General features: G+C 37.6%; 2 protein-coding genes across 2 annotated transcripts; both read right to left on the reverse strand.

The window, feature by feature from the left end:
• On the reverse strand, positions 1–27,599 carry LOC139121227 (basigin-like). The gene is made up of 6 exons (XM_070685932.1): positions 27,378–27,599; positions 8,302–8,619; positions 7,202–7,502; positions 5,055–5,357; positions 3,867–3,996; positions 1–2,644 (listed from the first exon to the last, which is right to left on the reverse strand). The coding sequence occupies exons 3-6, from the start codon at positions 7,338–7,340 to the stop codon at positions 2,575–2,577; spliced, it is 642 nt and encodes a 213-aa protein (XP_070542033.1). The 5' UTR covers positions 7,341–7,502; positions 8,302–8,619; positions 27,378–27,599; the 3' UTR covers positions 1–2,574.
• LOC139122179 (Ig kappa chain V-III region PC 4050-like) lies at positions 7,450–16,242 on the reverse strand. Its single transcript, XM_070687599.1, has 3 exons — positions 16,158–16,242; positions 8,302–8,619; positions 7,450–7,502 (listed from the first exon to the last, which is right to left on the reverse strand). Exons 1-3 carry the CDS (start codon positions 16,240–16,242, stop codon positions 7,450–7,452), a joined length of 456 nt encoding a protein of 151 aa, XP_070543700.1.
• Positions 27,600–27,737: the final 138 nt, after the last annotated feature.

Genomic DNA, 27,737 nt, shown 5'->3' on the forward strand with positions numbered 1-27,737 from the left:
TATCATTAAAATGAGACAATTACAACAGCTATATTTGCTTATCCTTGTAAAAATTCAGAAAGTTATTTTACAAAAACAAAATCTTCTGAAAACATGGTCAGGCTGCCGTTATTTGACACAGAAACAAATTTACTATTGAGACTAGTCAAACACACACACCGTCGACTGAACTGGATGAGATTGGCAAAAGTTACCATGATCAGAAGTATGAGGACCATATATTTTTGGTGGTTTGAGATGATACAGGTTTAATTGAAATTTGACTCCATACACCCATGTACTTACATTGTAAGTTTGTGACATACACACTTGAACATTTCCCTTGTTTTTCACGGACACTGGATTGCCTTATCATTTCTCTACTAGGCATGGCGCTACATCAATGTCTGCATAATACACCGGGAATAACGTATAACCTCTGCTCTTCTAGAGTTTGTCGGAATTAGTATGCCTTTCCACTCCCATGAAAAATACACAAAAGTCCACAAATATGGCAACTTTGACTCTTTCACACAAAATCAACGAGTTGGTTGTATTGACCATCTATCCAGTGTCCCAGCAGGAGTATTTTCAGATTTCCTCCCCCCTGCAGAACATAGTACCATTCAAGAATAATGTGTGCGTATTTCTAAAATGATTTACAATGACAGAAATAAGTATCACACTCCCTTCACCCAGTACACTAAAAACTATTAAAGTTTCATCATCATCGTTCATCATCATCATCACTTTTCTAGTGGTGGAAAGCCCACCATGTTCTTTTTTTATTTAGCTATTTGGCATAGGTGATGCCATAAGCAACTAGAAACTTAGACAAAATTCAAAATTGACCTGAGTTTAAAAAAGAAAACAACTGCACAATTTCGAGTAGACGGTATTCAAAACTTACTAGTAAGTAAGGTTGTGAGATATAACATGCTACTACTTACACAAATATTTTAAACACTCAGAGTCAAGATGATATTACAACAGACGCACTTATACAGCTGACACTACAGCACAGTGAGCATTGAATAAATCTGAAAGAGTTCTAGGTTTATACACATGAGGTTCATGCATGCTTTCATCCCATCAGTCAATGGTGAATTACGCTTGATTTCAAACAGCTTGGGTAGTTGTTTCTTTGGACGATATATTGGAAGTGTACTGAGAGTGCCGAAGTTTGATATTTTGACCACACATGTGAGGAAAAAACCCAATGCATTGAGGTTTATGCCCAGACTCAGAAAATATCATACAATATTACTTTATAACATAATTCTTTTTTCTGATAAGAACAAAGAGATTCAAAAATTACAATACACTTAGGCAAAAAAATTTACAAAAAAGAATGAATATTGATAACTCATCATTGCACATTCTTCATTCAGTCACTATTCACACCCTGTACTGTGTAAATACAAATCAACAAAAACCAAACCGAAAAGTGTTAAACATAAACAAACACAAGTGCCATGTTTGTGTATCTTGGAATACCAGGAATTTCTTGTGGAAAAAACTACGGATTAGATGAAGCTGTCTTTTTAATTCAGCGCACTTGATTTGATATTTCAAATATTCAGTAAAAATTCAAACAAATAATTCACACAATGTTAATACCCCGGTACTTGCTGAAAGTGACTCACCGCTATATAAATCTAGACTTTTCCCTGTCACTGTGAACATTACACAACAAACCAGGAGTCACTTATTGATAAAATTTACCCTTCAGAAGTGAATCTTAATACTTAATCTCTCTTAATGTACGTGTTATTTAAAGATCCCGGGACAAACAAGTAAGCCCTGGGTCCTTTACTTGTGGTGAGATGCACATTTGCTAGTGTCCTTTTTTTTTAACATGACTAGTATCACAATGTTACTCAAATAAGAATGTCCACAATAATGAAGATTTTACAAGCACCAGTGGAACATTTATCATCAGAAAACAGGAATGAAGTCTATGACCCTGGTGTTATTGCCAATGTTTATCTCGTGCAAAGAGAGTAGATGAAAAAGATTTCACATACAGTAGTTTCTCATATATTCAGGAATAAAAACGAAATCACAGACTCACTTTTTACAGAAGTACAAGCACTAACTAAAACGATACTACCTTCTATATCAAGTGATAAATTACTCGTATAGTACTTAGAATATACTTAGATACACTACAGTAAAAGAGAATTTCATTAATCTTCCTATACTTTCATACATGTATGAGAGTCATGTGATGTAAATCCCACATGATCTCAATGGACTAATGACAATAAAAACTGTCCAAATAGAGTGGAGCAGATAATTTGTTAATCTGTAATATTGATGCAAGGAGGCCATTGTTAATATTGACTGGTTTTCTACCGTCAAATCTCAAAGAGAAGTGAATGACTGTTACAATTTCATCCAATCACGCTTATGTACATTTTTTTGTATCACAGATCAGGAAAATGAGTTCTTAGATTAGTTCAAGGGGGATAGCCAGACAATGAGTGATCATGAACAGATCCTGTAAACTGTAACAATCCATCAAAAAACACTGAAGATTGAAAAACTTATCATAGGGGCCATGGCACCAACTTGACATTTAACCTTTGACCCCTAGGCATTGATGTTTCTTAACCTGATGTCACTTTCATTAGTGTTGGAGTTGTCGTTCAATTTCTTGGCCCTAAAAAAAATCAGAAAATAAAAGATATGTGTTATTGACATGTTTGATTTCTGAATAAATTTATTCATCGATGCAAAGTGTAATGATAACCAGTTTTTTGTTTGAGTATGCAAGTCAACTTAAAATGAATCATTATCAACACAGAAAACTCATTTGCATGAAATCGTGCACTATCTACCACAGCCCTCCATCAGTGTAGGCATTTGTGAACTAATGCAGTTCACAGGTCGCGTGACAATGACACAAACAACCTGATTGCGTAACAATTACCTGTGATTTGATACCTGGTCATCATACCCTATAAATTTAAAGGCCAACCTGTTTACAGAATGTGTTCTGTTGCTGTATATATGACACTGAAAGAAGTTAACACTTTCCAGTATTTCCTGTGAGCACATATATGAAATCAAATACTACGTGAATGTCATCAGAACACTATAGTTGGTTTGAAAATTTGTTTCAAAATTTTTCATAATTGCAGTAGTTGTCACACTGAGTTGTGACAGAACTGTACAGGTACATATAAGTCAGGTAAACATTATATTACTGAATGGGCGCATTGTATTGTTTGGTCAAGTAAAATAATCAAACACTAGTGGGTTGACATTTTGTAGCATCATGGTGGAAGGACATCCACAAGGATTCAATGACACAACATGGCTGAATATCTGTATGAAGTAGAAATTTGTCACCATTTCCAAACAGATGGCACCTCATTTACAATATTGAGGATATTCATGCAAGAAAGAATTTATCTGAAATATTGCAATTCATTTTCTCTGATAAAATTGGAAAACATCAGCATAAATGAAGTGAGATTTTCCTTGCTTTCCCAATGGTTCTACTCCGGAATAAAAAAGACACAGTGTTTAACAGACTCAGTACGCCTAAAAGATCATGCAATGATGGTAGAAACACACCTGCATGTTCAAATGCATATGGAAATACTTAAATACACAATTTTTTGATGTGGTTGTGTACATATGGTTTTGTTTGTGCCATGGTCCATTTGAATTCTGGGTTTTCCGAATTACACATGTACTCTATTACAGCTGTTTATTATGATCAATTTCTACACCTTGACTCAATCTAATTAGAGTAATGGGTATAGCTTGCACAGTAAACTAAGATACAGATTCCAGAGCAAATGTAACAGTTTGACCACATTAATGTGAGAATGTTTAATCATTGTGACGATAACAACATGAGTCAACAAACTTACTCTGGTATGTCGTCAACATCATCATTCATCATTTTGCTCTTCTGTCTCCTCTCACACAAGAGAATTATAGCCACTAGGACAATGACTTCACACATTATGCCGATGAAGGGCCACAATGCGGCCAAACGGTCTGCAAAAATACAAAAAAACATGTACATGGTTAAGGTGGAATGTGCCTCGGGGACAGATATTCGGACTCAAAAACTTCAACAAATCTGATCTACCACCTGTAGGGGCTCATGTTAAAGCTTTTGATGTAAGCAAAATTTTCACTTTCTTTTATTTTCTCCATAGCGTTAACACAAGGATAGCAGCCATTTTGAATTTCAATGATCAGTAAATGTTTCGTAATATGCTTCTCTTGAACCACACTTTGCACAGTGACCCCCCATTTTTATTTTTGATTTTGAAACAGAATGGTTCGAAGATAAAGTTTGAGCAAAAGTGTGTCTTTCACTTTAAAGGTGCATACTAAGTAAAAAAACCTTAACAAACTTTCTCTTGGATTGTTTTCCCTGTGTTGACGAAAAGCTGTTATGAGGTCAAAGGTAAAATCAAATCCAAAAACACCAAACGTGATCACACTCATCATCAATGTTACTGGACTCCGTGTCCCTTCATACCAAAACTTACTGTACGACAAAAGTCAATAGGTTATATACAGATGCAGGTGTATAATCAATAACATTATGACTGTTAATAGACAGTATAAAGGAATGTATTAACACTCCTTGCATGTAGATGAATACTGCAAAGATAACCTACTGACTGTGCTGTATGGAGAATGGTATAGGGGTGTCCAACTTGGTGTTTACACAGTAGTACAGACGACCAACTAAATGTTTGCACCATGCCAAAGGATAACCCACTAGTCATACCCACAGTGGCATATATATGACGGACACACTGGAAACATGCTCAGAGGGATAATGTTAACTTGGAAGGTTGCTAGAAGGTTGAGTCACTGGACATTTGACAGTGCTAAAAGAGATAACCCACTGGGTATACATACAGTGTTACAGGGCTATCCCACTGGCTGTGTGCACAATACTAATTGGTTGACCCATTGACCCTTCTCCGGTTTGCACGTGCCACCCTACATTTTTAGTTAAAATGTAGAACTCGGTACACTTAAATTAGCTGAACACCTAAACCTTGTTGAATATCATACGAGTAATCTAGAATTACCTTTGACACGTAGCAGGCATTCTTTGCTGTCTTTCTCGTTGGCACTGTTTGTAGCATTGCAAGTATACACATCCCTATCTGCATCAACCACTTTCTTAATCATGAGAGTAGACATCACTTGGGGGCTCCCTGGCGGTGTCTCAATGACCCAAGTACGTCCATCATTGGATCCATTGGACAACATCTCACTTCCTCTGTACCATGTGACCATTGGTGGAGGAAAGCTGCTCACTTCACACAGGATTCTGGCATTCTCACCTTCTTCTAAGTTCACAGACTGGGGAAGCTTGATCGTCAGAGGAGCTGTCGGTGAGCCAAAGAGACGAGGGAAGCTAGTACATGTACTGTATTAATTATATCCTGACATACAGGGATTCAGGCCCAAGAGGGTTAATGTTCAAGGTATACTGTCACCTGTTCCAATTTTGCCACAGTTACCATGGAAAGAGAAAATCTAACCAATCACAGATTTTAAGCGGGCGGCCGCTTTTTAAAAACAGCACCCTAACATGGGTATTTTAATTAACCAAGGAACGCCCTTTGACCGTATATGGGCATATTTAGATTAAAGGCGACTGTATACCTTTAAATTATTGTCCACATTGTAATGCCTGACTGTCTTTCTTATTGTTCATCTTCACTAAAGAGTAATAAAGGAAGAGTGTGTCTCTGGGCCAGTTTTTCCGACTCAAATTTGTACAATGTCAGGGTCTACTGCTTGCATGGATTCATTCAAGACCTGTTGAGTAATTGTCTTATTATACAAACATAAGAGATAGTGCATGGCCATTTTGAATTTCAAATATCTGTATATGTAGGAAATTTGTTTTTTTTACCCAAAATTTGCAATGGTGACCATTTATTTTTATTCTTGATTTTAAAGAGAGTGATTTAAAGTTTCGAAGCAGAAGCTTGAGCAAAAGTTTGAAACTTTCTGCATGTATTACCTTACGGTACTGTAGTTTATGCCTGAAAATGAAAGACTTAAACTTTTGCCCAAACTTTCTTCAGGGAAACTTTAAACTGTTCCCTTTTGAAATCATGAATAAAAATCTGGGGTCAATGTACAAAATTTGGTACTAGAGAAACAAATTACCCATTATTTACTGACATGTGAAAGTCAAAAATCAAAATGGCTGCCATCCCTTTGATTTTTGAAAAACTAAGAGAGTAAAAATTTTAGTTATTCCGTAGGCTTCAAAATGAGCCCCCACAAGTGTGTTAGACCAAAAACATATAGTGAAAATTTGAGTCTAAATATCAGTCCCCGAAGCACACTCTACCTTAATTAGAGTCTGGTTCATGAAAGTATTGGCTGCTTATAGTGTTTATCATCATTACTTTCTGGAAGAAAATCTGACTTCACTAGTTGACAGAGGTGTCCAAGTCGAGTCATGGATACATAAGCTATGTTTGTAGAAGACTGTATCAATGAAATAGTGCGTACTCAAAAGAGTGTACAAAGCAAATACATCCTACCAAATGTTTCTCACCTGCTCTCAGGGATGAAAAAAAATTGCTGGCAGCTGGCTAAAATAACTAGCTGTCAGCTAAAATTTGCACGGTATGAACTTACACGTTTAATGTGCTCAAACACTACTGAACTGCCTATACTTTATTTTGCCACCTGTAACCAAAATTTGCTACATTCCCGGGTTTCTGAAAGTTTTTCTCTTAAGGTATAACGCACCTCGGGGACAGAAATTCGGGCCTTCAATTTTATCAATTTTCTTCTGACCTACCACTTGTGGGGGCTCATTTTGAAGCTCTTGGCGAAAGAAAAGTTTTCACCGTCTTAGTTTTTCGAAAATCGAAAATTTTATTTTTTCCCATAGAGTTAACACAGGGATGGCGGCCATTTTGAATTTCAAATATCGAGAAATCGCAAGTTATTTGTCTCTCTAATACCAAAGTTTGCACGGTGACCCCTGATTTTTATTCTTGCTTCGGTAAGAGAATGGTTGAAAGTTTCACTGAGGAAAGTTTAAGCAAAAGTTTAAGTCTTTCACTTTCGAGGTGCATATTACCTTAATGAGAGGTACGTGTATATTGATTCAAGGTTGGAGAAAAAAAGAAGAAATGTGAAATGAGGAACGATGAAAATGTCATGATGGAGCAAAAACAACAAACAGAGGGCTAATACATACCTGTAACTTCTTTGGGGTGTCTTTCTTCCACTGTTTTACCGCCAACTTGATGTGAGACAATGCACTCGTACACACCAGTGTCTGTCAATTCACTGTTCAAAATCACCAAAGTATTGTTGGTCTTGATTTCAACATCCATATCTTCATCACCATCAAGATCGAGCAGTCCCTCCCCATCGATGACTTCTCCATTCTTGGCCCATGTGACTGGCTCGGCATTACTAGTAGCACAGTGCAGTGTTATGTTTTTACTTGTCAACTATGGGAACTGCTGGGTCTGAAATCAGTTCAACCCTAGGAGCTGTTTGCAGAGAAATTAAAGAAATGTGTAAGTGGCGTACAGACTATGTTTCTTGGATGAGTACATACTTTCACATGAATTTTTATATTATGGAATTCCCAAGGACTCAGGCAGCTACAAACTAGGGGTCCAAAAGGGTAATCTTGAGGTTCCAAAATCCAAGTAGGAAAGGGGAAATATAACTTCATCAAAGAATACTGAATGTGATCAGGGCTGAGCAAATTCAAGTGTAAAAGCCAATGCATTAGTGCTTCTAGGGCAGTACATTTTTTGCTCATCTACAGCACATGTAATCTGAAAAGTTGAGTGAATTTGGCCCCAAAGAAATAAGATTATCAGCATCTAAGTTAAACCAATGCACTGCCATACTTGTGATCACCTTAATGTCGGTTACAGAGGCATCTTGTATAAATACTCCTGCACAGAATTAAGAATTGCACAGTTGGTTGGTGGAAGCTGAGGAAGATTGTCCTGTGATTTACATAATATGGGGTTTCTTGCCATAGGGCTTGTTGTGCTGATATGAATTTTCTCAGCACTTGCTACGGGACTGGTTGTGCCAATATGAATTTTTCTCACCCCTTGGCTTGCCATGGAGCTGGTTGTGCTGATATGAATTGTGTCACCCCTCGCCATGGGGCTGGTTGTGCTGATATGAATTTTCTTACCCCTTGCTGGGGGCTGGTTGCGCTGATATAAATTTTCTCACCCCTGGTCATGCAAGGGGAGACCTGAAATTGTAAGGTGTATAGATGCTGATGGAAATTTCAAAGGAAATAAATGCAAAACATGTACCTACCTGTATACACTGTGAGAGTGGCTTGATTTTGATTCATGTCTGTCTGATCACTGCAATAGTATTCTCCACTGTCATCTGTCTCAACTTCACTGATGGTAAGAACACTGACTGTTTGCCCAGCTTCTGAGTCTGTCCTTGTTGATATGGTAAATCTACCGGAGTTTGTCAGTGTCACCTGTGAATTGGTTGGATTGCTGGCTCTCTCTAAGGTCCATCTCACATTACTGTGGTCTGTTACAACTGGACTGAGTGTACATGTTAAGGAGAAACTTGTTCCTAGAGATATAAGGCTGTCTTGTGGAGTAACCGCCACGCTATCTGCACAGATGGAGAAAGAGCGTAAAGAAAGGGTGAGAAATGGGGCAAAATTTTATGATTGAATAGTCAAAGTACATCTCTCAGTACATGTAGCATGGGCTGTATGCAAGTTCCATTCTGATCAGAACTGTATACGACAGCGATTTCATAAGTGGTAACATGATTTGGTTCCCTTCTCATTCACACTCAGCCTTCCCTCTGGGTGTTAGAAAGCATCCAATGATTACAGGACACAAGAATTACAGTACATAATGAGTTTCAAATCTTTATATTTATGTTCCTTATTGTCAACATTTACTATACCCTAACCTTCCTCAAGGTTTTCTGTCAAATATTGGTAATAGCGATATTGTCAATACATCTCTTTGATGACCCATACCTACCGTTAGTATACATGTATAAAGTTTGCTAATGAGGATGATATAATATATAATAATGTAATGAAAGCAATATGTATTTTATTTCTCAAAAGAAATACAGGATTGTCCCAATCAGTTACTTTTCAAGGTCATACAGCGTATGATAGAGTTTGTGTCTGAATTTTAGGATCTTGGTGGATTGTGTTTACATCTGATCCTAAGGACAATGATTATGACATCATTTCCCAATGAAGGAGTTATGTGGTTGGGGAAAGTTTCTTTGAGAAAATTTGACAGTTGTTGTTTTTTTATTAAGATTCAACTTTTTCACACTTTTCTGTAATGATAGTTCTTGTGCCCAACTCTGGTGCAACTTGAATATTTCCTCTACTCACAGCCTGTTTGTCTGTTACAATAATCCTTTGTGCAGGTTGTTAGATTTATCGCAGAATACTGGTATTTCATCTTTCTTTGATGAGAATTAAATCAACAGTTTCTCACTTTTACAATGTACGAAAAAATCAGTGAACATGTACAGCCTTTTCCCTAGACTCAAATGCACTGACAATAGTCTTTTGAAGATTTTACTCATGTCTGATGCTAATTATTTGCACTAAAATGTCATAACAGACCATTTTTGTAGTGAACATTTTAAGGTTTTTAAGGCCTACACGACTGCTTTTGTAACTGCTTCTTGTGTAGTTTGGTGTTGTGTATCCTTGTAATACATGGTTAGTTGTTTTCTCTTTATTTATTTTTGTCCTAGTCTTTTGTTACTGAGTCTGAAATAAAGTGAATTATAATCATTATACATTCTTTGTACATGCCAATAATGTAGAAGTTAGCTTCCCAGATTCCAATGTAAAACTAGTTAAAATAGTTATGAACTGCTGAAAGTTACACTCAAAAGTCACAGGAAGTTCAAATCATGAACTGTACATGGGTGTTATTACCACTCTCCTAAAGATCTTTTCAAAACACATACAATGTACACACTGATCAGTAACCTGAACATAAATACTTCTAGGCAAATATTGCTTATAATTCAGCATTCTTGTCAAGAATTTTTTCTTAACATTTTTATTAATGATCAGATTGCTTGCACAAACAATTCAATCAAGATGTACTAAGAAGAACTCAACCACTGAGGGACTGATATGTGTCTATATCATTTTGTTGTAGATGGCAGTGTTATGGCTATGGCAGAGTTCTAACAACTCAGGATAGTTGATGCTCTCAAATGGTTTCATGAAGCAATGTCCGGACAAATGACAATTCCCCAGATAGAGTTATGCAGCGTTATGACTATTTTCAAGCAATACTTACACATGAACTTGATTAAGCAATTGAGCATGGATTTTGAAATTCATTCTCACAGTCAATCAAACTGAAGGACATGGAATAAATGGTAGTAGTCTGTCACCTGACAGTTAATTTTTGCCTACTGATTAATTTACAGGGCAGAAGTCATGTTGGTTACCATAGAGACATGCATGTAGAACTAATCACCAGGCGTTGGTGTTCCCTTCTCTGCTGACTTAATTCTGGCTTCATCCGGTTTCATTGCAGAATTTTTTTCACTGATGTTTTATACAAATTTTATGGTGACTTATTTCACAGTCAGAAGGATCGCATCCTGTTTCACAGCACATTAATGTTTGGCACACCCTTTGAGTGACAAAGTCAAATTTTTGTCACCTTTATATCGGTAAATATAACCCAGTCAAGTTTTTTCAGATTTTTTACCAATTTTTTGATAAAAAACTGTAGGCAATGAAATGTGATGTCTAGTTTATCCAAAAATATCAAAAAAATTGCAGAAAGTTTCATAAAAATTGGTAAAATGTTGCACTAATTTTAAAAATTTTGGTGGGAAAAAATACAGCACTCAGAGGGTTGACAAATTTCATGATAACTTCTTTCATTGTCATACGTCTTGAAATGCCCAGGTTTAGTATTTAGTATTACTGTTCTGTATTGACTGTAGATTTGGTAAATTTGGTAGTCTGTAGGTAGAAACTGGTTGTCAGTTGGTGTAAGACTTGTTTTGAGCACATCGCAGCAGTGATTTGGTATTACATGTACATATAAAAACGTACATGTAGCAGCGTGAGGGCAGTGTTCTGATAGCAATGATACAGAAAGGTTATCCAGGTACATAAGTGCTCTCATATCTGACAATTCACCACAGTTAGAACAATGCTCTGACAAATAGATATTTGAATGTTTCAATGCTCTGACAAATAGATATTTGATGTTGACAAAAATACCCAATGTCAAAACGTAGGACTCTCTAAACAGAAAGCAAATTTTTGGCAGAAACATTTGCTGTTCTGCCGTTCAGGTTCTGCACATACACTATAAAGTAGCATGACTTCAATCCATGGATTTGTGCAGGTGCTCTGCTCAGTGAGGGAAAGGTCGTTGCAAATACGATAACAACTGGACAATAACCGGAGGTAGAGTACTGTCTAAACAAAACTGCAGAATCAAATTAAGTCACGTGTGTGTACAAAAGGCAGGAATTCAAGGTTGAATGTGATGGGAGACTTTCTAACGCAAGCACATCTAGGCAATTTACCAACTGACATATATTACAGTGACGGCACCAATTATTTGACGATGAGATACAGCTGGATATTGATACACTACCGAATTAGGTTTGTCAGTTTGCTCACAAATTTACCCTCTTAGTGGTCAACTTTTACAACTTTGCGCCAACATCAGACAGACTAAAACAGCAGGTGACGCAGCAAGATGTCTGTAAACTAATTTACTATGTAATATGTTATATCTTTACAGCAGCTATCAGTTTCAATGGTGACACACACAGAGACTGGTTGCCAAGTTTTACAAGCAGTTCAAATTCACGTAATTCAGTAAATTCTGCCGTATCTCACGCCTATAAATTATGGAAAGCCGTTGGGGACCACTCGGCGGAAACTCTTTCCCCATTGAAAATGCATAGGTTGAAAACAAAAAAGTTTTCCGTCGAAATATACGAAAACATACCTCCCGGCTACAACATAACTTTTAGCGGCGCCGTCATCTTAAAATGCGACAACAACAACTCAAACCACATTATGTTGCGGCCACAAAATATCAGTCAGCGTCAACATTGCTAACACTATGTAACTTGACCTTGGATGAAAACTGGCTGCAGCGGTAACAATCTATGAGGCACTAAGTGAGATGTCGAATGATAACGTTGGCGGTGAATGCCTAACTTGTGAGTGCGAAAACAAAAGCTCGTGCGGACGCGAAATCTCTAGCTGCTCATAATCAACATACGGCCGCAGAAACTCTATGATAACGATTCCGCACTGAACTGCCATCCCGAAATCTTATCGTCTTTTGAGGCCGCAAAATCTCTACTAGCTCATTATCCAAACGTGGATGCTGTTAATATGAAACCGGTGCGGAAACTTCATATATTCGCGTTGCGGTGCGACAAACTTACAACGTACAGACGTTGCGTTAAAAACTACAACTTGAAGCTACGACAAACTCTTCTCTGTTTGCACACAGTCTGTTGCAAAAACGGAGAATGCGGAAAAATACCATATGCAATGAGCATGTTTGGTGATGAAAGGCGATATGCAGTTACGGAGTACCTGCGGTGCGACAAACTAGTTTTCTGGTGCGACAAAACAGTAAGCTTGCCAGCGATCGTGTGCGGAAAAAAAGTAATATGCAAATGAGGAGTCAGTTCTGGTGCGGAAAAAAAGTAGTATGCAAATGAGGAGTCAGTTCTGGTGCGGAAAAAAACTAAGATGCAAATGAGGTGTATGTTCTGGTGCGGAAAAAAAAGAATATGCAAATTGGGAGTACGTTCGGTGCGACGACAAACTAAGTTAGTACGTTCTTCTTTTATAAATAGTAGTGTAGGACCTAACCCGGCCTTTTCTACGGTCACAGTTGCTTGCAGTTGCTATAGATTTTGTGCAAGAAAAGATAGACTGGCCACCGTCGCTTGGTTTTTCAGTTACCTTTTCCCCCTTGAATGTACTATTGTTTTTATATTTATATGCCCACAGATTTGGAGCATTTGAGCCCAGTAAAAAGAGTATTTATATTACTTTACACTGAACACGTACTTCATGCACTTGTGTCCTCTGTTACGGTGTATGCTATGTTAAGTGTGACCGAGGAGAGTCACTACACTGATGGAAGTGGTCAAGTTGTCAAACTCAAATAATTTTATGAAGCCTCTGCAGTTTATAAGCATCAAACAGCTAGGGCAGGGTGACATGACAGATTTTTTCAGCGGCACACCGACGCCCACTGACATTCGTGAATGATTATAATCTGTGAACACTCTGTCTGACAATTATGTAATATAGGGATCACTTGTACGCATATCCACTATTACAAATATATATGTGAAAAAACACATATATTTACATGAAATGTGTTTGGTTATACGAAACATCAGGTACTGTGAACGATACTCAAGGTAAAACAATTTCCGGAGCAGGCATAAATTTGAAGAAAAACCCCAATTCAATTATTTGGGCTATTCTCAGCGATTTATGGTTGACTCCGTGAACTTTGAGTATGTGACATGCGAATTGGAGAAGAAACCATGATATCGCGGCCCTTGCTGTTCAAAGGTCAAACTATGATGGAGGCGCAACCTTTCTGAATGGATTACGCAATATATTGATCTTAAGGTAGTATGCACTTCGTAAGTGATAGACTGAAACTTTTGCTCAAACTTCCTCAATGAATCTTTCGACCATACTCTGTCAAAATCAAGAATTAAAATCGGGGTTCCCGTGCTAATTTTGGTAGCAGAGAAACAAATTACCCAAAAATTTACCGATATTCTAAATTCAAAATGGCCGCCATCCCTGTGTTAACTCTATGGAGTAAAATATATTTAAGATTTTCGAAAAAATTAGCCTGTGAAAAGTTTTTCCTCACACCAAGAGCTTTAAAATGAGCCCTCACAAGTGGTAGATCAGAAAGAATTGTGAGTCCCACTCGCTGTCCTCGAAGCGCATTTTACCTTAATAGATTTGAAATTGCTTGGTTCATACACATTGAACTTAACTCACTGTCTATAAAACTATCTTTAACATGTAATTTACCTCTCGTTAATAACTGCTATGGAATAAGTAAGATGACAGTTTCATAATTCCGTGGAATTATATTAATTTTGCAGAACATAGTTCCATCTCTAAAGTTGACCTTTGAACGGCAAGTACGATTATGGTATCAAAGTCCCATCTCCAATTCGCGTGACGCACACATGTTTACGGGGTCAACTAACCACTGAGAATAGCCCAAGTGATTGAAGTCGAGCTTTTCTTCAAATTTGGGCCGTGCTCTGGAAATTTTTATACCTTGGGTATCGTTCACAGTATCTAAAATTTCGTATTACCCAAAACCATTCATATAATCACTCAGAATCCGTGATTTTTTTTCACATACATATTTGCATTAATAGTGTACATGCGTTCAAGTGATCCTTTCATTACATAATAGTGAGACAGTGTTTAGAGATTCTCCTCATTCACAAATGTCAGTGGGCGTCGATACGTTGAAAAAATCTGTCATGTCACCCTGTACTACATGTTTGAAGTTATTAGCAGAGGCTTCATAAATTATTTCAGTTTGACAACTTGACCACTTACATCGGTGTAGGGACTCTCCTCGGTCATACTTTAATAACATAACATACACCGTAACAGAGGAAACAAGTGCATGAAGTACGTGTTCAGTGTAAAGTAATATAAATAGTCTTTTTAATGGGCTCAAATGCTCCAAATCTGTGGGCATATAAATATAAAAACAATAGTACATTCAAGGGGAAAAGGTAACTGAAAAGCCAAGCGGCGGTGGCCAGTCTATCTTTTCTTGCACAAAATCTATAGCAACTCCAAGCAACTGTGACCGTAGAAAAGCCGGGTTAGGTCCTACACTACTATTTATAAAAGAAGAAAGTACTAACTTAGTTTGTCGTCGCACCGAACGTACTCCCCATTTGCATATTCTTTTTTTTCCGCACCAGAACATACTCCTCATTTGCATCTTAGTTTTTTTCCGCACCAGAACTGACTCCTCATTTGCATACTACTTTTTTTCCGCACAACGATCGCTGGCAAGCTTACTGTTTTGTCGCACCAGAACAAACTAGTTTTTTCCGCACTGCACATACTCCTCATTTGCATATCGTTTTTTTCCGCACCAGAACTGACTCCTCATTTGCATACTATTTTTTTTCCGCACAACAATTGCTGGCAAGCTAACTGTTTTGTCGCACCAGAACGAGCTAGTTTGTCGCACCGCAGGTATACTCAGTAATTGTTGTTCCGCACCATAACAAATTGCATATGATATTTTTCCGCATCACCCGTGTTTGCAACAGACTGTGTGCAACCAGAGTAGAGTTTGTCGTAGCTTCAACTTGTAGTTTTTCCGCAACGTCTGTACGCTGTAAAAGTTTTGTCACACCGCAATGCGAGTATATGAAGTTTCCGTACCGGTTTCTATAGGTTTCATATTAACAGCGTCTACGTTTGGTAATGAGCAAGTAGAGATTTTGCGGCCTCAAAAGACGATAAGATTTCGCGATGGCAGTTCAGTGCGGAATCGTTATCATAGAGTTTCTGTGTCCGTATGTTGATTATGAGCAGCAAAAGATTTCGCGTCCGCACGAGCTTCTGTTTTTTCCGCAATCGCAGTTAGGCATTCGCCGCCAACGTTATCATTTGACATCTCACTAAGTCACGGTGCCTCATAGATTGTTACCGCTGCGGCCAGTGTTCATCCAAGGTCAAGTTGCATAGTGTTAGCAATGTTGACGCTGACTGATATTTTGTGGTCGCAACATAATGTGGTTTGAGTTGTTGTTGTCGCATTTGAAGTTGACGGCGCCGCTAAAAGTTATGTTGTAGCCGGGTGGTATTTTTTTGTATATTTCGACGGAAAACTTTTTTGTTTTCAACCTATGCATTTTCAATGGGGAAAGAGTTTTCGCCGAGGGGTCCCCAACGGCTTTCCATAATAAATGCTGGTTTTACACTTTTGTAGTATTCAATATGCTCCAGAACATTTGCAGTCAGTTTTTTTACCGATGTTCCAGATGATTTGCCTGGCAGGAAACGCTAGTTTTCAAGTACCGCAAAACAATGTTGTTGGCCGTTTGCTTTGAAACACCACCACAACGTTTACCAATTTCTGAAAATGACAGACCGTTTAAATACAACTGAACAATCTCCTCTCTCACTTCAGCTGGTGTCGTCTGGGAGCCATCCATGTTGTGATTTTTGTCCGGTTCAACGTCTGTTGTACAAATGTACAGATCATTACGCCAGTGAAACTGATAGCTGCTAATTACGTGTCAGCATATGTATACAAAGCCCCACCATGGCTGGCAATACCAGAACATGTCGTTTTATTAGACTAGAAAGTTGCTGACTCAAAGCCCTGACTTCCAGACATTGCTATCGCTACTCAAACGTTCTGATTCTTTCAGATCGATTTGTGTTGTTAGTTTTAGATTTTTTTGAAGTCATGAATTTTATTGATATTCAACTACAAAGAACACTGTCCTCCGAGTCTAAATTTGCAGTAACGTCGTTCTTTTACCACCTCTCCGTGAATTTGAACTGCTTGTAAAACTTGGCAACCAGTCTCTGTGTGTGTCACCATTGAAACTGATAGCTGCTGTAAAGATATAAACATACCTATACATAGTAAATTAGTTTACAGACATCTTGCTGCGTCACCTGCTGTTTTAGTCTGTCTGATGTTGGCGCAAAGTTGTAAAAGTTGACCACTAAAAGGGTAAATTTGTGAGCAAACTGACAAACCTAATTCGGTAGTGTATCAATATCCAGCTGTATCTCATCGTCAAAATAATTGGTGCCGTCACTGTAATGGTATACAGTGTATCTATGTTGCAGTATATGCCATACCAGAGGTCTGAAAAAGAGTGGGTCAAAGGTCATACCACAGTACAATGAAAAGATTATAGAAAGGACAAATTTATCACTGGGTTATTGTTGTAGTGCCTACTTTCCCTCCTCAACATACAAATGACCATGACAAAATGGACCTCAACACTCCTCCTTCAGGGAATGGACCTCAAGACCACTTCTACTTCAACAAAAATAAACAACAAAGGTCAAATTACAATGGCCCATTACCAAATTTGAATTTACCGTACTCGTCCGAGTATAAGCCCTGCTCGTGTATAAGCCCCCCTACTGATTTTAGAGGATTTAAGAAAATGCATTACATCCGTGTATAAGCCCCTACCCTAGTGTAACTCAAATACAGAAAGGTTAGAAGAGTATATTTGGTCATTTAACTTGGTAAAATTAATTTTAGATGATAAAGAAACCATTAAAAGATGTTAAAACAATGGGAAACTGGAGTTCCCTTGACAATATCGTAAGGAAATGACACGTTTTTCCAGTACTATCTTGATTCTTTGACCCTACTCACCCCCGTCGCCTAAATAGAATAGTCTCACTCACGTCCGCCATTGTTTATTTTCATTCACGGCCACGATGTTTTCATGCTTGAAACATGCAGTTTCTTTTGTTTTAAGCAATTATCCTTTCATTTGTGAAGACTTTTCCTGGTGACTATTACAATTTTCACTGCTATGTTGTTGTTTTCACAAGATGTAGACAGTTTGATATTGGAATATTGAGTTGCCTTTCCGTGTGGGCAATGCATGCCTGTTCACATTACTGTTGATCAGCAGCATACATGACGTCTTTGTTCCAAGTTTGGGTTTTTTTCGACCCTTAAATTTCACCAAAATGTCACTTCTGTATTCAGAGATTGTACAATCAATTTCTTTGGATGTGTAAGTCGATTTTGAAAGCGATAGAAAGATCGAGTGGTGTTAAAAAAAATCGTGCATAAATTAGCATAAATTAAGCGTCCATGCCAGATAACATGGGGTTGCTCGAATATAAGCCCCTCCCCTAGTTTTACTGCTGTTTAGTGTTGCCGAACCGGGGCTTATACTCGGACGAGTACGGTATTATCAATAAAAATCAATATCAGCTGACCTCATGTGTCTGAGTCCTAGAATGATTTCTTTCATGAAGCAAAGTAAGAACCTTAAGCATACACAGATATCTAAAATTTTCAGGTTTGTTGATTCTTAGGACACTAATGTGTTTCTTTAAAATCCAAATTAACAAAATAAAATAAAACTTTCAACTCAGTAACTTTCAAATTTTTTTATTCAATTAAATCTTTCTAACACTTAAAAGAACAGAACATATTAGTGCCTCTTTCTACAGATACATAATTTGATTATCTTGACCTCTGTGCTTTTCCTTTAGATGCACAAGTCAATGCATACGGCATTCTTGACAGACTAGCTCAGTTTCTATGGTTGTACTGTGCATGTACAGCTACATTTATCATCAATTAATGAAAAGACATGTATGGTGACCTGAAGTACAGCCAAAGCACCATGCACATCTTCATGTAATGGTATGTGGATACAGCCGTGTTATAGGCAAGCTGCTACATCAATATCGAATTTATATTTGGCTTTGGCAACAGTCAGTTTTTTCGCACACCATCTGCAGTTCCCCACATAAATTCTGCATGGTAATACACTTATGGTATGTGACACAGCAGACCACTTGTTCCGTATGTCATGGAAGCTTCTCTGTACAGATTCCACTTGTCAAGGAAGAGTTGCTACTGACGCATGATGCAACAAAACTGCCCTGTTGCAAAAACTATGACTCATTCTTTTTCAATTTTGCAATATTTGAAACAAGGCAAAACATTGTATAATTATTTCAATGATGTCATATACTATAACAAAGGTTAAATTCACTGTAAAAAGCAATAGAAATATTCAAGGACGTGCAACCACAGAAACAGATCTCCCTCTGTTCCCTATTCTACCTATAAATGCACATGACGTGACATTCTGTGACGACTGCAGTATTTAGTGTACATGTACGATGCATCCTTCCAATATGTACGATATCAAGCAAATATTCACTGAAAATTGATTCTTTCATCATACCAACTGATTCCTGTCTTATCAGTTTCAATATCTGATCCCAACTGAACAGACACTAGACAATAAACCTACAGATCAGATAAGCTACTATTGTCATATATACTAAACCTACACATGTCGTACAAAAAAATGGGAGCCAAATATCTTGACATAGTGGAAGTTGTTTTGAATCAAAGACTGGTCCATTCAAAATCACGGACAATTCCTAACTAGTAGTAGCCAAACCTCACTAATGCCTCCCTGGTGTAACTAAAACACTCGCCTCAAAAGGTGTTGATAACATGATGTTTAACCTTTATACAGAGCTGGCCTACACTCATCTGTACATTGTTACACTTGCAAAACCCAAACAGAGACACCTTACGGTAGTTACATACATGTAGAGTTAATGCAAATAGAACGCGTCTGCCAATAACATCATACAGTAATCACCAACTCAACATACCGGTTTATACCTACTAGTATCTCATAAAAACTCCAAAATGCTTCAACATTTTAAAACTTTGATTTTACTTGTATCAGTGTTTTTTACAGGATTCAAGGACAGTCCAGGTGATTAACAATTAACGTTGGGAAGTCTGATAAATTGTTATCTATCCTCACCATCCCTACAAATGAATGTAGACTGCTTAATGAGTGCTATGGTTCAAGACATATCAGAATGATCACATCACCTGTGATTCATTGGCCTTCATGAGCTGTTTACATTTACCCAAATGGCACAGAGATAGCCAGAGGGCAAACACACAATTGTTCACCTATCATACTTTCCTATGACAATCCACACAAAGACAGGAAATACAAGGGCAAATCTGTGAAAAAGTTTGTGATACAGTTTGATAAACAAATCATGCTGAATATGCAAGCTCAATGTACATGTACCTTTTTCCAAATGTTTGTCATATTCAGTAGTCTGGTTCATGAATTTGCACTGAACTATCTGCTATCATTGCCCTTTGTCTGTGCATCTGTCATTCACAATGCACACCTACATACTGTATGTAGGTGTGCATTGCATACACTATAGACGTAAATATATCTATAACTACAGGTACATGTATGTTAACACTTTACATGTACATGTATGTACACTGTCCATATCTTTGCAGAATCTGATAAACAGCAGTTGGCCTAGATCCCACCAATGCCAACAACATTTTATTCTGTGAGAATGGAAATAAAAATATCTGTTTTTCATCTGAAGTTTGAAGCCATTGTGGTTTCATACAGCGTGGATGTAAAAAAAGTTCTCCATACGTATAGATGCAACATGTTTTGTCAGTGTCAGATCATAATTCTGTGTTGTTCACAGCCTTTACATCATAAATATACACAAGACGTGAATTTGTTGGATAGAAACAATGCCAGCAAGTTTGAAAGGATACCATGTTTCATAAATCATTTGCATATAGCCTTTTGTTAATTTCAACTGGTGTGATCTCGTGGTGTCTTATTGTGTTTCAATTCACAATGACAATCATACGAGCACAACCACGCATATCAAGTCTCTGCATGTTGTTTTTTTAACTATATTATATTGTATCATCCTAAATTTTTTATATTGCTCCTTTGCAAACCTAACAATGGCATGCTCTGCACAGACACAAGTCCAAACTAATGTGTTACTTTTTTATAAGAAGTGTATTATGAAAAAAAGTTTCATATAAGTTTTAAATTATTTCAAAAGTTGACACAGACAGGAACAAAACATGGGAAGTATGTGTCACAGATAATTTTATATCTGTAGATTGTAAGTTCAATGTCACAACCAGCAATATAAATTGTAATTTCCATCCAAGCACCATGAACTCTGAATTTTTCACAGAGTTTAACTCTCGGGAACACTGTTTCAAATACCATTCAAGACTACCAGTAAGTCTTGAATGGTATTCGAAAATTCACATTGCTATCCTTTTCTGGCTATTTGAGTTTTACCTGTTCTGCACAGTTCTGCATAGTTATGAAAATAATCATGATTTGGCTCTGTAGTATAGTACACAGCCGGAGTCAAGATATCCTAGCATGTTGGCTCCCCTTCTGTGTTCAATTTTGAAATAATGTAAAAATTTCTTTCATTTTATGGCTCTTTGAGAATTGACAGGGATTCATTATACATGTACCCAGTTTCAGCAAAGGTCGAACAGTTTAGGGACAGTAATTAGATCTTGGGAGGTTGGGGTGGCCACAATCAGATAGTGAATATATTGTTTATACAATTGCAAATTTTTGAATATTTTTTTTCCAAGTGAGCCATGATGTGCTAATTTTTTTTTCTAGGTAAACTGTCAAATTTATCATTTTTTTGTGTTCTGATTTTTTTTATTTTGCAAACTAGTCTGAAGATTTTTTTTCCCTAATTTTTTTGCTTTGAAAATTTTTTTTCTGTTTTTGACCGCCCCCTTCCAAAGATCTAATGGTCCATCCCTCAGCTAAACTCCCATCGAAATATAACACAGTCAACAGCCAAGTCATCATTTTATGATGACTTTGCAATATTTCTGACCTTACTTTATGGCATGACAGCCTTAAGAAGCGATGAAATCTTCAGTACAGTAGGTAGAGAAAATTGTTTATTTGGTTATTTTATCATACTTGTCAAGAATTTGAAACAAACATCAATCAATCTGACTCAACATGTACACATGTGTGGGACCTTGACATGCTTTCAAGGATTTTTGCAGTGAAAATAAGCCTACAGGTTTCGCAATCAAGTCATCTTTTGCACAAAACATAGCTACCTCTTGATATTTTAGTTCAAAATCAAGAGCCTGTACTTAAAATGTATAAAAATATTCAAAAACCAGGGTTCATTGTGCCCACCTTGCATTTATACAGGTTCTATTCCAGGAAGCTGTGAACTTCACATTTACCCTTACAGCTATAATTTTACTGTATCGTACTGCTAAGCAAGAATGGACAACACAACTCACTGGTTTTGTGGTAAGCACCTCATAGTATACAGAACACTAGACGTTCTGTGAACACAGTAGAGATTTATGACGCAGTGCTTGAAACGTGCTGGTTGTGAACCAAAAATAACATTATCTTATTAGAGAGGGTATTTTTGGGGGTGACAACTATTTGAAGGCCTGCAGCAAAATGAGGTACCCATCTAAAAGAACATTGTCTGGCATCACTCTATGCTATCAGCGACACAAGAAGCAGTGGCACTCAGCATGCAACATCCACTCTTTGGTGCCCCGAACGACAAAATACTTGCACGGAGAAATTAAGCACAATCGGATGAAGTATTCCACTACAGGGAGACTGCAGAATATTCTAAAAAATTAATATTTCAAAACAAGGAAGATTTGTGATCTTTTTCCTTGAGCGGTTCTCTCACAATTTATCAACATATCATTGCGCAACCACAGTTTGCACAGTGTAGGTCAGTCGTTTTGTGTCATACTTTTTTGTATGTGTCTGTAGACAGTCAATATTTATCGGCCACAGACTGCAAAATTCTAATGACTTTTTTCCTCTTTGACATCCATTTCCCTAATGACAGCAAGCCTGAAATTACATTGGTGTGCACAAATTTTTGAATATTGGTTTACCTTCAAAGCAAACCGATCATTTTCTGTGTATCAAACTGGCATACATTACAATCTGTGTTCATTATGTAGAGATTTGATGTATTCCAGGTTTATGGTTTTGAAGATCAGTAAAATCAGTCTTATAGAGACCTGTGTATCTGTTTATTTGTAATTCCAACCTACTTTTCTTCTATATACATCAAAAGAAAACAGGATTCAAAAAACAGATAGCCAACCACCAAATAGCCCAACATCACTCTGTTAATTTTGTGACTCTCAAGTCAATCCTTGATTTACTTAAGACCATTTATTTCTATTCTGTTTGGCTTATGGCCATACGGTATATGTAATGCGCCAGTCAATGTAAACCCCCACCCACCCCACCTCGGGGTTTAGTGGGGGATTTGGAAATTAGTCCTGTGAAATCTGCCAAATGCCCCACCCCCTGGGGCAAGACAATCTGGAAAATCCCCACCTAAACCAAGTAAATCCCCCACATATGGGGATGGGGAATTTGTAAATTCTTACACACAACCACTCTTTGGAATTTTCATGTCGTAACAACGTTAACCTGCATCAATATAAAAAGTTCATGTTCAACTTTAGAACAATTTTATCATTTAAAATAGGGTTTTGTGACATTTATGCTGTTCACAAATGTCTATCACAATCAACACAAATAGATCCAGGAAAATAACATACTTTTCGCATTTGTTTTTCAGCCACTTATACTGTGACCAGATAAAATTTGTTGAGGTGTCACTGTCACGTAATTCACCTATTTTGGAGCAAGAATTTACAATATTTTTCAGTCTAGTTTGCTTGTATGTTGTCAGGCATAAACATATTTCAGGCTAGAACAAATGATTTAATTAGATCAAAACACCAGATGTATCACACAAGACATGTCGCCTCAATAAACTAATTAAAGCTGATGAACAAGATACATGATGTCCAATCTCACAAGTGCAGCTTTTTTGTCTTCTCGCTCTCATGTTACAAGCACAATGACACATTCTACGTCAGTCATGCACTGATTTAAAACAAGTAGAGGAATGAAAATTCACAATGGTCCGTGTTTATTCATCACAAAACACGGCAGAAAGATACTGTGTAAAACTCAACAGAACAGATGATCAGAATGATCACACTGAAGAAACAGAACTGTTTCCCTAGCTGTATGGGTCATCATGAATAAATTTGATAATACATTTAGCGGATCATAAAAGGAATTCCGTCGTGACCGAACATGTTTTCCAAATACATGAGCAATTTAAAGGGACAAAGTCGTCCAATTTTCATGAATTTTGTTTGATGTGAGATACTATATTGTTTGACATGTCGAAAGATACCGCATGAATGGCTGACCATGCTTATATTCGACCCCGGTTTTAGACACGATACATGCAAACCATCACGGAAAATGAATTCATGGTCATGACCATTAATTCGTTTTCGCGATGGTTTTATTTAATTTGTATAAAACCGGGGTCGAATATATGTATGGTCACTCATTCACTCAGTACCTTTCAACATGTCAAACAAAATAAGTAGTATCTCGCATCAAACAAAATTCATGAAAAATGGCTGACTTTGTCCCTTTAAGTTTTATCAAAATAGAGTTGACCCGGAGGTCTTTTTAGTGCTGGATCATGTCGATGACGCATCGTGAACGTCCGAAATGTCACGCTCACGTGGAAAAATGTGGGAAATTTTGCGCATGGTATGTTCAATTTTCCAAAAAATAAGAATACACGGCGGATGAATCATTTATTTGGTTATCGATATTTCAGCCATCAATCACAAATATACTGTCATACACACCTCTGAATATTGCTGCATCGCGTTCATCAATAGCCTGTCGAAAAGCTGCTGTAACCGGCCCACATGGCCTTGACAGCCACCTTCCGCCATGCTACCGCTCTGAACAACAACATACCATTACCAGGGCCTGAAAATTTCTGTTTTTTCCCACTGGTCCCAGGACCAGTGACCTTTTTTTTCACTGGTCCAAAGGTAAAATCCACTGGTCCTCAAAAATTTGCATAACAATACAAGAATGATTCATTTCTCATAATGTTATATATGCATTTCTATCAGATTTGCTTGGGATTTACATACAGCATAAACTGCCAATCTTTGTAATACAGACACACTGCATAAACATTTACTTGGTAGTTTGCTCAAGTTCTTGTACACACACTTGACATGTTTTTTTTACTATTGCTATAAAGTTCACTTCATTTTTATAATTGCCCAGCGGTTGATTCTTTTCCGTTCAAATTGTAAAAAATAGGTTGAAAACACCAAATACCTGAGAGGAACTTCTTTTTCCTTTGATAGCAATAGCAAATTGCCATAACGCTGTTTGACAAGCTAGGCGGTTCTTGTTAAGGTCAACTACAATCGAGCTAGGGGATCTTGACTATATAAGGAATTCAGCATGGTGACCTTCTAATTCAGAAGCTTGCTTACTACGGACGATCGGAAAGTTGTAATGAGACTCCTTTCAGAGAATTTTATTGCAAAATACTACTTTGATAGACAGAGATATAATATTTTCACACAATTGTGGGGTTGCTGATATTTTTAGCTGAGGCTATGGTCTGGTTTTTACCACATTAATTTTACATGTAAAATGAGTACGTGGCCGGCCCGTCATTTGATTTTGCAGTACAGTGGCTAGTGGAAGCACATCGCCTGGCTCATATCATGAATCGCAAACTGTAATAGAGTATACTGATTTTCCTTTAGAGTTTACGTTGTGATGAAAGAAATAGACTAAATTTTAAATGTTTGATTGACTTAAAGACGCAATAATTATTGTAATTTTGTAGGTAGAAGACGTAGTCTCTCAATGGGCTCTTGGTTTTAGTGTAACCATGGAGCCATGGTGTAACTGGCTTTAGTTCGTCTCTGCTACCTCCATGGTTTCAGTAACTTCGGTATTTTGGGGGGACGTAGTTTCTAATTTTTCGTCAAAAGACACTAGAACACAATCTGGGAAAAACTGGAAATTCCCTTGCAAAATAAATTGGCTCCCGTTTGCACTGGTCTGCGGACTTTTTAGAGGTAATTTGTACTGGTTCGGGATAAAAAATCACTGGTCCGGGACCTCGGATCAGGGTAATTTTCAGGCCCTGCATACGTGCGCATGCGTAGTTATTTACGAACATTTTCTGGGCCTGTCCGTCAAAGGAATAGGGGGATCAAAACGAGGCAATTGCCCCACCCCCTCGGGCACAGTTTTATGGCACACACGGTCTAATCCCCCACATTTTTCCCGTATCGCCCGAGGTGGGGGGGTGGGGGTTTACATTGACTGGCGCATAAACCTTTCTTTGATTTCTGGACTTATAATACTACAATATACTGACATCACCCTTGTAATGATTTGACATTTTCATGTGCAGGGGTTTCTCAGAAAAACTATGTTTTGATTCCATTGCCATGTGCATGTACTGATTCTGCCATGCAAGTCCATGGGCGTATCAGGCATCAGTGTTAACCTTCATGACACCAATGCTAGCAATAATCTCTTCATATGAATTAACAATCTAAATGGAACTGAACCATGCATCCTGACAATAGAACAGTTTATGGATGGACCTTGAGTCATGTTTACACCATCTGTATTTTTAGAGGCCTTCTAATCCTTTATTAAAATCCAGCATATTACTAGTAGATGTATATGCCTCACTGGTTTTAACCAACTTGACTTGATAGTGAAATATGAACTTGGCTTTGTAAGGGTTAATATTCTCTAAAATCCCTTTCTTCATGTAATGGAGGTGAACAGGCCAACCTGATTTTGGCTTGGCTTATTATTATTATTATTCAATTTATCTCAGGCTGGGTGAAATCCATCCATAACACAGGTACTCACTGGGGAAGGCGAGCACCTATAGTACTACTGCACAATAGTCACTTGCCTTCCCGAGCACCTGTATCCACAGGATAAATATGCTTCAATATGATGAACTTTGTCTTAAATTACTAAGTATTGTTTTGAGTTTTACAAAATATTTGCTGTTAAGAATAATTAAAATATCTTTTTTACCTCCATGAACTAAACCAAGTTTGGCTCGCTTTTGAGGTGAACGACAAAAAATCAAAAACAGAGGGTCGTCAAACTCAAAAGCCAAATACAGGCCCACGGCCTGTTGGCTACTGACACCAAGGTGTCACTAGACACTCCGAAAAATAAATACGGTAATGTAAGCATAAGAAAATCATACGAAACCAGGAGGTTATGGTAACAAAATATAAAGTAATACAAGATCAATTCAAATTGAATACCTGTAAAAAACTCTTTAATTATTGTAAAAGGCGCAGTACAATATATGCTTTCGCCAATGACACTGCAATCCAAAGATGCGCATGAGTAAAATCCGGAAGTCTATTGTCAGACCGTTGCAATCTGCGGACAACACTAGACGCCGATCTTCTTGATGGTGTACTCATTAGAATCTAACTTTTAATTTTCAAATTTTTCGTATATTTGCCTTTTGCTAACGGAGTGGACATCGGTTAGACGGTCATGATGCAAGTCAGTGTCATTATGGCATAGCAAATCGCTCACCAGTAATTTCTAATTGGCTGAAAATATAATGAGTTTCGGATACTAATGCATTCCGACGCCACTGAAGATTTTCAGATAAAGGGGAATATACCAGATGGCAGTACGCGTTTTAAGTTGATGCAGCCGCACTATGTTCAAGCTCTGTATGATAATCACGGGCTGGCTGTACGTACTCAGCTGATTATGACCAGATATGATATGACTGTGAATGTGAACACAGAACGCTTTAGTCTTGTCGGACTAAACATAAAATCGACTGAACTTACCAGCTCCAAGAGAAAGACGTAGGGAAACTGTTATAAGTAGCAAACTGTATATCCTCTTCATTATGTCTTAAATTTCGCCCGAAGATTACCTTCGTTTTGTGGGAATATACGAGAAAGTCAGTGGCCAGCCTATCCTCGCAAAGTCAAATCTTCGAATTCCAGAAATGGCGGACAGTCACGTGACATAGAATTGCACACGATATGACGTCATGAAGGTTGTGTGTTTGGGGTCATGGAGGTCATTTCAATATCCTGAAGAGGGCGTCCGTTACATGTAAACGACCTCTGTCCCAGTACTCAGCAGGTTTGAAAAATTTACACCATAACATCTGAGGCCAAGATAAGATAACGCAGCGCTTG

This window comes from Ptychodera flava, chromosome 21 (genome assembly GCF_041260155.1).
Source record: "Ptychodera flava strain L36383 chromosome 21, AS_Pfla_20210202, whole genome shotgun sequence".
Lineage (NCBI taxonomy): Eukaryota > Metazoa > Hemichordata > Enteropneusta > Ptychoderidae > Ptychodera > Ptychodera flava.

Excerpts from the sequence above, each read along its gene's own strand:
- LOC139121227 (XM_070685932.1), bottom strand. The coding sequence starts at position 7,340 with ATGGATGTTGAAATCAAGACCAACAATACTTTGGTGATTTTGAACAGT. Across the intron at positions 5,358-7,201 it reads ACACCCCAAAGAAGTTACAG|CTCCTCTGACGATCAAGCTT; the intron begins GTATGTATTAGC and ends GCTCACCGACAG. Across the intron at positions 3,997-5,054 it reads ATGCCTGCTACGTGTCAAAG|ACCGTTTGGCCGCATTGTGG; the intron begins GTAATTCTAGAT and ends GTATTTTTGCAG.
- LOC139122179 (XM_070687599.1), bottom strand. The coding sequence starts at position 16,242 with ATGGATGGCTCCCAGACGACACCAGCTGAAGTGAGAGAGGAGATTGTT. Across the intron at positions 8,620-16,157 it reads TCTGTCATTTTCAGAAATTG|ATAGCGTGGCGGTTACTCCA; the intron begins GTAAACGTTGTG and ends CCATCTGTGCAG. Across the intron at positions 7,503-8,301 it reads CACTCTCACAGTGTATACAG|CTCCTAGGGTTGAACTGATT; the intron begins GTAGGTACATGT and ends CTCTGCAAACAG.